General features: G+C 46.1%; 1 protein-coding gene across 1 annotated transcript; it reads left to right on the top strand.

The window, feature by feature from the left end:
• Positions 1-639: 639 nt before the first annotated feature.
• On the top strand, positions 640-5,134 carry IRS4 (insulin receptor substrate 4; the record flags this gene model as incomplete). Its single annotated transcript, XM_079727383.1, has 2 exons — positions 640-4,427; position 5,134. Coding segments are annotated over 2 exons (3,789 nt in total).
• Between the last annotated feature and the right edge of the window lie 7,185 nt (positions 5,135-12,319).

Genomic DNA, 12,319 nt, shown 5'->3' with positions numbered 1-12,319 from the left:
AAAACCTTGCAACAGTTTCACCTGGCTCCGGCTTCCCAAATAAACAAACAAACCGTCCCGGGACCTTGCCAGCTCTTCTCCCCTGCGCCGCCCGAGACAGTTGCGCTCCGCCTCCTCCTGCCCCCTCGCACCCCCTCCAGCGAATCATGCCCTTGCCCGCTTCGCGGGCCGCTCTCTCTTCCGTCTCTCTCGAACTTCTCCCGCCAACCCCCGACCACCACGCCCGTGCCTCCGTGGACTCCTCGTGAGGACCTGCGTGGCCAGACAGCCCCTCCTCCTCCCGTCGGTCCTCCCGAGGCCCAGAGGCAGGAAGATTCTCCAAGAGGGTCTAGGCGGGACAGGAGGTGGCCCCGCCTCTCGGGCCCGCTGCCCCCTCCCTCGCACACCTCTGCTGGCGGCCGCTCGCGCCCCTCCACTGCGTTGGTAGCCGGAGCCACAGCAGCCGCCGCGTGAGGCAGCGGTCACGTGTTGTTTTGCCCGCCGCCGCGCGCTTGGAGTGGAGTGGGCGGGGGCGCGGGCCGAGACGGGAGGGGGCTGGGGCGGGCGGGCGGACGGGGGTAGACGGCCTCTTCCCCCAACCCTCGCCTCCCCGAGCCCCCCCCCCTCCGCCCGCTCACCTTAAAACCATCGTGCATCACCATGGCGAGTTGCTCCTTCGCTCGCGACCAAGCGACAAGGAGACTGCGGGCTGCAGCAGCGGCAACAGCGGCAGCTCTAGCTGCGGTGGCGCCCACCCCACTTCTTTCCTCGGGAACCCCGACCGCACTCATTGGGACCGGGTCGTCTTGTCCGGGAGCCATGTGGCTCTCCACGGCCACTGGCTCCCGGTCAGACTCCGAGTCCGATGAGGAGGACCTCCCCGTCGGGGACGAAGTCTGCAAACGCGGCTACCTGCGGAAGCAGAAGCATGGCCACAGGCGCTATTTCGTGCTCAAACTGGAGACCGCCGACGCCCCAGCTCGGCTGGAATACTACGAAAATGCCAGGAAGTTCCGGCACAGTGTCCGCGCCGCGGCGGCTGCAGCAGCGGCGGCTGCCTCTGGCGCCGCGGTCCCTGCGCTCATCCCACCGCGGCGCGTGATCACCCTGTACCAGTGCTTCTCGGTGAGCCAGCGAGCCGACGCAAGGTACCGACACCTCATCGCTCTTTTCACCCAGGACGAGTACTTCGCGATGGTGGCCGAGAACGAGTCGGAGCAAGAGAGCTGGTACTTGCTGCTCAGCCGCCTCATCCTCGAGAGCAAGCGCCGCCGCTGCGGCACGCCCGGAGCGCAGCCGGATGGAGAGCCGGCCGCACTGGCGGCTGCAGCGGCGGCGGAGCCACCCTTCTACAAAGATGTGTGGCAGGTAATAGTCAAACCCAGGGGGCTGGGGCACAGAAAAGAGCTGAGCGGCGTGTTCCGGCTCTGTCTTACCGACGAGGAGGTTGTGTTTGTGAGGCTAAATACCGAAGTGGCCAGCGTGGTCGTCCAGCTCCTGAGCATCCGTCGCTGCGGGCACTCGGAGCAGTATTTCTTCTTGGAAGTCGGCAGGTCCACCGTCATCGGCCCGGGGGAGCTCTGGATGCAGGTCGATGACTGTGTGGTGGCCCAAAACATGCATGAGCTGTTTTTGGAGAAGATGAGAGCCTTGTGTGCAGACGAATACAGAGCCCGCTGCCGCAGCTACAGCATCAGTATCGGCGCCCACCTGTTAACCCTGCTGTCCACTAGGAGGCACCTGGACATGCTGCCGCTCGAGCCCGGCGGCTGGCTCAGAAGGTCCCGCTTTGAGCAGTTTTGCCACCTCAGGGCCATCGGTGACGGGGAAGACGAGATGCTCCTCGCCAGGCGCTACATAACACCCAGTGAGCCTGTGCCCCCCTCCAGGCGAGGAAGACTGCACCTGCCCAGAGCGCGGAGATCCAGGAGAGCGATTTCAGTGCCAGCCAGCTTTTTTCGCCGCGTAGCACCCAGCCCCGTGCGTGGCCCGCACCCTGCAGAAGCCCCCAGCGAGGGAGCTTGCCTGTCTTCTGAAGCACCTGCTTCTGGCCCTGGCAACTCTGGGGAAGAAGGCAATCCTCAGGGCAAAGAGGATCAGGAAGGAAGCGGAGGCGACTATATGCCCATGAACAATTGGGGCTCCGGAAATGGCCGGGGCTCAGGAGGTGGACAGGGTTCAAGTGGCCAAGGCTCCAGTAGCCAGAGCTCTGGAGGAAGCCAGTGCTCGGGCAGGGGTCACGGCTCCGGAGGCGGCCAGGGCTCAAGTGGCAGCCAGGGCTCAAGTGGCCAGGGCTCCGGGGGCCAGGGTGCAGGAGGAAACCAGTGCTCAGGAGATGGCCAGGGCACCTCAGGTGGACATGGCTCAGGCAGTGGCCAGGGAGCTGGAGGTGGGCACGGCTCAGGCCATGGCCAAGGACCCGGAGATGGCCATGGCTCAGGCAGAGGCAAAAACTCTGGAGGGGGCAAAGGCTCAGGAAGTGGGAAAGGCTCTGAAGGCAATGGTGATCATGGGAAATCTCTGAAGAAAAGATCCTACTTTGGCAAATTAACTCAAAGCAAGCAACAGCAAATGCCACCACCTCCACCCCCGCCAGCTGCAGCAACTGGTGGAAAAGGAAAGTCTGGGGGAAGGTTCCGACTTTATTTTTGTGCTGACAGAGGAGCCACAAAAGAACGCAAAGAAGCCAAAGAAGTTAAAGACACAGAGACCCCAGAAGGTGCAGCTCGGGGTCCCCACAGAGCCAGAGATTTTGATGAAGATGAGGATGACCCATACGTGCCAATGAGGCCAGGGGTGGCTGCCCCTCTCTCAAGCTCCAGTGATTATATGCCAATGGCTCCTCAGAATGTCTCTGTGTCAAAAAAGCGCCACTCTCGATCACCTTTCGAAGATTCAAGAGGGTACATGATGATGTTTCCCAGAGTGAGCCCACCACCTGCACCAAGTCCTCCAAAAGCACCTGATCCTGACAAAGAGGATGACTCAAAGGACAATGACAGTGACAGTGACTATATGTTTATGGCTCCTGGAGCTGGTGCAATTCCAAAAAACCCCAGAAATCCTCAGGGAGGCTCTTCCTCCAAAAGTTGGAGCTCCTACTTCTCTCTGCCAAATGCTTTTCGGAGCTCCCCATTGGGGCAGAGTGACCACAGTGAGTATGTACCAATGTTACCTGGAAAATTCCTGGGGAAGGGCTTAGACAAAGAAGCCTCATCTAACAGAGGCCCCAAAGATGTAACTTCAAAGCCTTCAATTGAGGGGTCATTCTCAAAGCCTAGAGATGAGGGATCACCTTCCAAGCGTTCAGGTGATGGGCCCCCCAAGAACAAGACTAAGAGACCTAATCGACTTCCTTTTATTACAAAAGGAAATAAAATCAAGCCAAAACCACAAAAGCCCACACATGAGCAGAAAGAAGCTGACAGCGCTAGTGGCTACATCAAGATTGACTTCCCTAAAAGAGGTAGCAATATGCCAGCTCCCTGTATTCAAAGACTGCCAGGTTTATGGGGCATAATTGCCGACCCCAGACAGTTCGCCTTTTCGAATTACGTGAATGTTGAGTTCGGAGTGCCATTTCCAAATCCAGCAAACGACCTCTCAGATCTTTTAAGAGCTATTCCAGGTGCCAACCCCTTCTCTCTGGATGGTGCTAGGTGGCCACTTCCGCCTCTTCCTCCCAGTGCTACAGGTAACAGTGCTAATGAGGAAGGTGACTACATTGAAGTGATTTTCAACCCAGCAATGACACCAGCCGTGCCTTTTGCTGACAGTGCCATTCGCTACGATGCTCAAACAGGTCGCATCTACGTGGTCGACCCATTTTCTGAGTGCTGTATGGACATTTCTCTCTCCCCCAGCCGCTGCTCTGAACCACCACCTGTAGCGAGGCTGCTGCTGGAAGAAGAGCTCGAGAGAAGGCGCCCACAAAGCCGTTCGCAAAGTTTCTTTGCAGCTGCCAGAGCCGCCGTCTCTGCTTTCCCGACCGACAGCTTCGAGAGAGACCTCTCCGCCTCTTTAGCCGCGGCCGCGGCAGCCGCGCCAACTTTAGCCGTGAGCCGGGCTTTAGCCGCCGCCTCCGCCCTGGTCGCTGCCCCGGGCAGCGGCGCAGCCGCCGCGGGCCTCGAGGCTGCCGCGGGATCTGATTCCGCCTCCGTCCGCTGGTTCCAACCTGCTGCTAATGCTGCTGGTGCCGAAGCGGTAAGAGGGTCCCAAGACGTTGCGGGTGGCCCGAACCCCAGAGCCCCAAACCCATCGGCAGACCTTGCCGGAGGTAACAGAGCCGGCGGGGCTGCCGCTGCAGCCGCCGCTCCCCCTCCATCACCTGGCCGCGGCCGGGCGCCGAGACCCCCGGAGCAAGAAGATTCTGACGACGACGACACGTACGTGAGAATGGACTTTGCCAGACCTGACAACGAGAAGTTCGACTCTCCCCAAAGAGGTTGGTGAGTTTAGAATTCATTTCCCTGAAGTTAATGGTTATTGCTTAATGAATCGATCGATGCACTACTCTGTCTACAGTGTTAGGAAAATGTGAGCTAATATTTCATTCACTGATGCTTATTTAGCATGGAAAGTAGAATTCAGTTTTAATCATGCAACACCTTGTGATCGTTGCCAAAACTTGTTTTAATCTAATGATAAGTTTCTTTACCTGGAAAGAACCGATTATCATTTAAACATTGGTTCTACATTTTGGGAGTAGTTCAAACTTAAGGATATGTAGCATGAGGATGCTTTCAGATATCCTTCCCTAACGCTTAGTGATTTATACAAACAGGACGTCGTAAATTGAATCCCATCAACTCATTTTCAAATCAACAAGTGAAAGCTGCTTTTCTACAAATGACCATATTTAATTGCAGGAAATTTAATAAGAGCACCGAATATTGAGCAGTAATAATCAACTGTTAACCTTTGGGGGTTGATGACATTCTCCTTCTGAAAGTTACTTTCTTAAAAAGCAGTCATTGTTATGCTGGTTTGCTGTGATTTACCAAGAAAGTTAAATCTCAACTGTTAGCATGAACGTCTGGAGGGAACAAAAGGTAAATAATCCAGAACAACAGGTGATTGAAAGAAGAGGGTATTTGGCTCTGGAATGTGTTTTTGTGTTGATTTGCTTAGTTTTTACACAGGATAAATTGCCAGAAACCTTGAGCATTCCTTTTCTATGTCACTAACAGTGACAGGCAAGTCACCTCTGCTGTGCCTCATTTTCTTCATGTAACTCCCCCCAAAGAGGGTATGGTGACAACACTATAATGGGTATGAATATTGTTTGAAAGGTTTAAAAAGAATTTAAAACATCTAATTGGTGCGTCTTCTGGGCAATTCAGTAAACAAGATAATAAGGGCTGGAGGAAGACCTGACCCCAGGGGCAGCCTACCCTGGAAGAGTGGAAGTTTTTTTTAAAGGGTTACTTTCCCAAAGGAAGAAGTAAGAAAGAATAGGATCTTGGAAATAAGACTTCAAGTAAATCTGCTGTGTACATCGTGCAATGTTGTTATCAGGGTGTCTGGAGACATTCTCAAGAAATGATTTTGGAAGATGATGTCTCCATAGTCTCAACTGCCTTCCCTCTTTACCAGAATGTGCTTCTTTTCCAGGGAAGAGAAGGGATGGACCCCAGCAGTTTTCATTCCAGTAGTCAGTTTAGTGAAGATTTTTGCTTTGCTTGCTTTGTGGAATGCTTTTGTGATTGGATCTCTGCCCACTGTGCTTGATCAGGCAGAACAAGTTGGGGACTGATCACAGCAGTCACCTAACAAGCTCCCTATTTAGTGCAGGTGTAGGCCCCCTCCCCTTTCTCCCCCTGCTTTAGAAAACTTGCCATACAAAAACTCACGTTTGCAGCACGGACACATTAAAGAGTGATCATTAAAACGACAAAAGGATGCTTTGGCTTGCCAAAGGATTCAATTCAGATCTCCTTTAAATTGTGAGCTCCCCCCAACATACACACACACACACACGTACACGTGCAGGCACACACACACAATCACCACTACTACTAGAACCATGCACTTAAAATATACAGATATATTTCCAAGAATTTAATTCATAACCAGCTTTTCAAGGACAGATCTATTTTATTCTGTAAAGTACACCTGGAAATTGGTCTTAAGCTACTGTGTGAACCTAACTGCTGAAGACACCATTTACGATACTGATGTGGGTGTTCCATAGCTGTCTATGTCCCTGTGGTACTTGGAAAGGACAAGTTTTCATAGAGGTTTGTCTGTACTTTCCACTACTCTTTGTTTAAGCCAAGATGAAAATGAGTGAAAATTTCTTGTTCCTTAAATAAACCCTGTCTTCCCAAGTATTATCTAGATCCTAAAATAATTAACATTATCTTAGCATAAGTTACTGATTTATGAATAACTTCAAATGACTTTGTAGCTATTCTGGAGGCTTAATGTTCTCTAAATGTGTTGTTCATTGAGGAAATTCCTAACTTTATTGAGTAACTACAGCAAGGAGGCTGTATCTCACAGGGAGGTAGGTGGTTAGGTTAAAACAAGAGAGTGAATGTGGAAGCACTTTGGACCTTTAAAGCACTTTACAAGTGTAAGATATTTTAATTTTGTCATTGGATTAACAAACATTGAAGTTTCAACAATTTCAACAGATGACTTAGTTTCTTGCCAAAATGATTGGTCCTGAGACTGATTAAAGCACATAATTTGCTGAGATACATAAAAGGGAGGATATATAGAAAGAACTCATTGCAGGAGATTACTTTCGCTACCATCTTAATGTAAATTGATATGGTAGAATGTTGTCTGTGAAGGGTTAAGAACAAGCTGGCTAATTCTGATTCTATAAAGCTATAGAATAATTTTCACCCATTTCTCATCTCTCTTCACCTTCCTATCTAACATTAAAAAAAAGATCATCTTAGAAAATAACAAATATGCTTTGACAAAGGAGCAAAGGCACAGTCTTCATTAGGAGTTAGATATCTCCCAGAGTAATTTTAATTTATGGCAAATGCTTAGAACAGTTCCTGGCACATAGTAAGTGTTATACATGAATTATTATACTACTATTACCATTGTTGTTACTGTTCTTATGATTATCACCTTTAGAAACACAAAGCTAAATTAAAGTTCTGTGTCCCCAAATCCCACTTTTCAGTTAGTCATTACTTTCACTTAAAATGGTTTATATGCTTGTTCAGAGTTGGGATCTTTATAGTTGGGATCTGTTTATAACTTAAGTGAAATCAAGGGAGCCCGTAAGGCAGTGAGACAACTTTTCTCATATAGCACAAAATTAATATATAATCTCTTTTACCTACAGGTCACATTGCTTATAAGTAAGTACTTCAAAGCCATTTGTTCAAGTCAGTTAGAAAGAAGCACACAGAAATATAACCTGGACTTGACTTTTTTATAAATGAAATAATTTAAGAAGTGTGAAGTCTTCAGATTTTAAACACATGGGTTATAAGTATTAGCATTTAGGAGGAGAATGCAGTTTCTTATATGGTTTAGTGTGACTCCTGACCCACGAATGCATTTTTGCCTGTTTTACTGCTGTATCTGATATAGCATTCATAGTTTGAAATGACTTAAGGTTAAAAAAATTCACTGATTTTTCCATTCCAGAGATGGGAAGATAAGAGCAGCTCTAAGAGAGGCGAGAGAATTGGCCGGCCAAATTAGTAAAGTTATAACAGCACCTGGTATGAAAAAGCAAAAAAAAAAAAAAATCTGTAGTAATTACCTTTTGAAATTTTAAACACTGTTATTAACATGAAGGAGGTATAAGCTTCTTTTCAGTGTACTACTGCCAAATCCTCTTGCTATAAATTATAGGTGCTTGAGAGCAAATTTTTTGTTGCATTGGACTTATTTATTATACGTTACCAGAATAAAATCTCCATATAGCAGAGATATGTCAGTCACCATGGGTGGGTCACTTATTTTAGGCAACATTCATCCCCACCAAAAAAAAAAAAAAAAACTGGACAGTCATTTGGAGCAGAGATATTTGACCTATAACAATTAAAGATTTCATTCAATTAAAGTTAACTAAAGTTATTGGCAATCATTATCCATGTGCATTCATTTCATTTTTAAGAGTGATGCTTCCCAGGTAAAAATTCTGGCCATTCACTAGCAAAAGACCTTCTTTAAACAAGGACTAGGACTTGAATATCACACATGCATCAAAACTCGAATAAGATCTCTTGCTTTCTTTTCCTCCCCCAAGTTACTAAATATGAACCAAAACACTTCAGTCATTGGCAGGGAATTGTTTGGGGAACAAACTCGGGCTTCTTCGAGTGATCCCGCCAAGTCTTCATGTTGGAATAGATGAGGATAACCAGTATAGGGGGAGAAATAAGGAATATTGTGTGTGATTTAAAAGGGATCGTTGTTAAATTGTCAGCTTGTTGATGGAGGAAATGCCTGACAGTTGCCTACTGCCTTATAATTTGCAAAGCATATTTACATTCATTATTTTACTGGGGGACAGTAGGTACTGGAACTGAAGCCGGTGTTAAGAATTTTCCCCTGGTCAAAGAGGTAAGTGGCAGAGCAGAAAATCAAACCCATACATCTGATTTCAAGTCCAGTGCTCCACCCAGAACACCACACTGCCCTTTCATCAGATGTTCAATATGGTATTTTCCTGTTGATGAAAGATGATTATATAGTCAAGGATTGGGAAAATTTAAAGTCTTCTTGAATTTGATAGTATCCAATTTCGTTGTAAGTAATTCATTCGGAGTGTTATAACTGTGAGCCATCCACCAGAGCTTGGGTCATTTTCATTACATTGAACTGTTTGCCATAGCTTTAGAATAAAAAGAATTTGACCTGTACTGGAATCGAAGGTTTTCAGTCTGGGGAAGGAGTTTGCTCATCTTTACCTCCCAAACACGAATAGTGTGTGTATCTACTTGGATCCCACGGAAACACTGAAAGGAATGAAAGGGGTGCATTCAGTAAACTTCCAGTAGTGGTCCTTTCCTTAACTGAAGTCACCTATGTGTGGTTTTCCGAATAATCCATTGACATTTGCCAGTTATGGCCAAAAGTCTTTCAATTCCATTTTTTCCATATGTATAAAATCTGATATTTTAATCTGCACCATCATGGTGGGAAAAACAGAATAAAATGAGACAGGTGGAAGCAAAAGCACTGTAGAAAGAGATGCTCTTCATTTGTTTAAAAATCAAATTTGCTTTTGGCAGTCAGGAAAGTAGACTTTAGAAGCCTTGAAAATCAAATCCTCTCCTTGGGACAAAAAAATCCGTTTTTAAAATTAAATTCATTTTGTTTAGCACCTTTTTGAAAATGCTTTAAGACTATGTAAAAATAGCTCAAATAGCTCAGCCATTTTATTGGCAGTATTGGAAAATAGCTTTTGTCAAATGCTTAATTAAAGCCTGCAGTATGTTTTGTCTCAGAGGTGCTGCCAGGCTCAAAGATGGTGAGGATCATTTACTGGAAAGCACTGCTTGGTCCTGAGTGAGAAATGAGAGATGAAAAAGGCTACCTTTTATAATCATGAAATGAATACATTACAGCACACTCAGTTTTTACCACAACTATTAGATAGCTAATTTTAAAGCTATTGATAAAATTGCCAAGATAATGCACTCACCATATGAAATTAAAATACGTTCTCTAGCAATTCTGCATTGGTTATTGGTTGTGCAGCAACAGGTCTTAGATTTCCATCTTCTTTTGAAAATGTTGGGCTGCACACTTGAGAAATAAGAATTTTTAAAGATTTTCTTTAATGTAGACCTCTATCCTAGTTTAAATTTGCATTCTTTTAGAGGGTACCTTACAATTTCTGACTGAGGGCTTAATTCCTTTTAGAATTAATGGAAAATTTGTAGTTAAATATTTATTTATTGAAATGAGAAAATTATTGCTATTTTTTCCCTAGCTTCCTGACATGCCCTTTCTTATTGGTTAGGGTTGCATTGATTGTATTATGTGAGTCTTACCCTCCTGTGCCCTTTGCCAAACTTGTGTCCCTAATTTCAGGAAAACATGCCTTTCCTGGTCTCTCTCTAGCTGTAAAGGTGAGGCTGCTCTGGGAGTCCCTCGAGGCCCCCAGAGGGAGGATTTCTTTCCCCAGACGTTGCCACTCCTAGTTCACAGGCTGCTTGCGCTTAGCTCGCAGGAACAGCCTTCCTTGTGGCCTTCGTGTTCTGCAGGTCCCGGGCTGTGCTGCCTGCCCTGCTCTCACTTGTTGACACAGAGGCAGCTGGGCCGGTGTTTAAAGCCGTTTTGTGGTTGGGTTGACCACAATATGTCTGATGCTAGCCAGACCTTCTGGATTTACTGAATATCCAATGCCCCATAAACTGTAGTCACTTGAGCTAGTTTTCACAATTTATATAATTGGCCCCTCTATGATTACTAATTTGCTACTTGTAGACTTGAAACTCAGAGAGAATATCCACGAAGACTGCCTCTAAATTCACCTTGAAAATGATTCACGTGTGCACCCATGGTGCCCTTGAAAGTCTGACCAATAAGTGTGGTATTTAACTCCTGCCTCTTCATAAGTTGTGCCTCTGGTCTGGAAGGCATATCAACACTGTCCTCACACACAAACCTGCCACCTCCTATGAAGGACTCCTTGTTGTGGCTGCAGCTCTGACCATAGTTTCTCCTGCCACCCTGCCCCCAGCTATTTCAGCTGCTTGAATTTAGGGGACCCTATTCTTATTGCCATGGCTAGAAGAGATCTTTTCCTGGAGCCTCATATTGAAACTTCAAACAGATCTCCCCACAGAAATGATGTTATAAGTGACCACTGGGTGCAGTCAAAATCGTTCCTCTCTCAGTTCAGGACCTGCATAGGTTTAATACAGGCATGTGTGGATGAACCTAGGAACCTATCCGCCATTTAGTTATAACATTGTTTCCGTAGGATAATTTATTCTGAGCTTCAACTAAACAATGAGCCTTGGAATATGTCTCTTTTGTAAATCGGAGACTGCTTATATTAGAGTTCTAGTAACTTGCATTCTTTAAGTCTGCAGTAACTAGGCAGCAGAGTGAAGTGGCCCAAGTGTATGTTGGGAGTTAGTGGCGAAGCTGACCTGCGATGAAAATCCTGTAGCTGATCCCCAGATAGTTTGTATCCAGATAATCAAGACTGGAATGAACATGCATAAGTGGTCCAGGGCCTGCTTGCGAAGGGCAGGTGTGAAACAATTGAGCTGACCTTTGAGGAGATGGAGGTTTACAAGCGTCATCCATTTCCCTTAACAGATTCTTTTGAGTATTCCATCACAAAACCGTTGCCGCCATGAGGAGAAGCATATTTGATCTTCTAATCTGTAAAGGAGACAACAGTCTGCTGTGATTGGTGTTGTAAAGACTAGCAGCAATTATTGCTAGTTTTCACCCTTGAGGGACAGCACTTCGATTTTTATCAGGCTCTTCAGGGTCATCCTCCCATATATTTACAGGGCACAGAAAGGTGTGATGATCTATTCTTATTGGGGGGAAAAAACTGTATATAAGCCAGAAGCAGTGCTAAGCTAAATAATGTAACTGTATTACTATACACTCATCTTTGGGGTAAATGCTTCCATTTCTCCTCATTTACTTTCATTTGTTTGTCTTCAATGCTTTACTTGTTTGCCCCTGCTTGTTTGTGATCACCAGTTGATCATGGGGATGGCTAGCATGTTGACTAATAAACAGTGAGAAATTTTCAGAAGAACTTAATTTTTTTTTTTTTTTTTTTTAGTTCTAGGAAGATTGGAGTTAGAAAGATAACTGAGGCCACGAGATTGGGGAGAGTGGAAAGAGAATGAGAGGCTAACTGGATATATTGTTATCATTTGGGCTTCTCTGGGCAGGGAAACCATTGCTGTGTTGGACTTCAGGCTGTAATAGAGGCATGTTTGCAATTCATGTGAAGAGGCCTGGAATGCCCTGGAGGAACTGCCTTCCTGGCTCACCCTACACATTTCCAGGGATATTGAAGTCATGTGTGTTTTATTAGTATACTAAAGATTAATGTTTAGGTTTATATCATTAGACAAATTGAACCAGAAACATTTACTGCATTTGTTTTTGAGAAGAAAATGATACCTGCCAGATTTGGGGGGCCAAGAGTAGGAAAATGTTTTGACCCATCCAGAGTCCATTGAGGTTTCTCCCTTATGGAGAAAAACTACTTGAAGAGCATACCTCCCATTAAAAGGGGTGGAATTAACTTGTCATTAAAGAGATCTTTGATTAATCAGAAAGTAAGAATACCTGGTACAGTAATTATTTATAACCTGTCAATCTCAAGTGGAAGTAATCCATCAAAATCAGATCACATTATTAAAAGCATCGA

Source organism: Hyperoodon ampullatus (assembly GCF_949752795.1).
Source record: "Hyperoodon ampullatus genome assembly, chromosome: X".
Classification (NCBI taxonomy): domain Eukaryota; kingdom Metazoa; phylum Chordata; class Mammalia; order Artiodactyla; family Ziphiidae; genus Hyperoodon; species Hyperoodon ampullatus.
The sequence above is the reverse complement of the archived record's forward strand: the minus strand, read 5'-3'. Positions and strand labels throughout refer to the sequence as shown.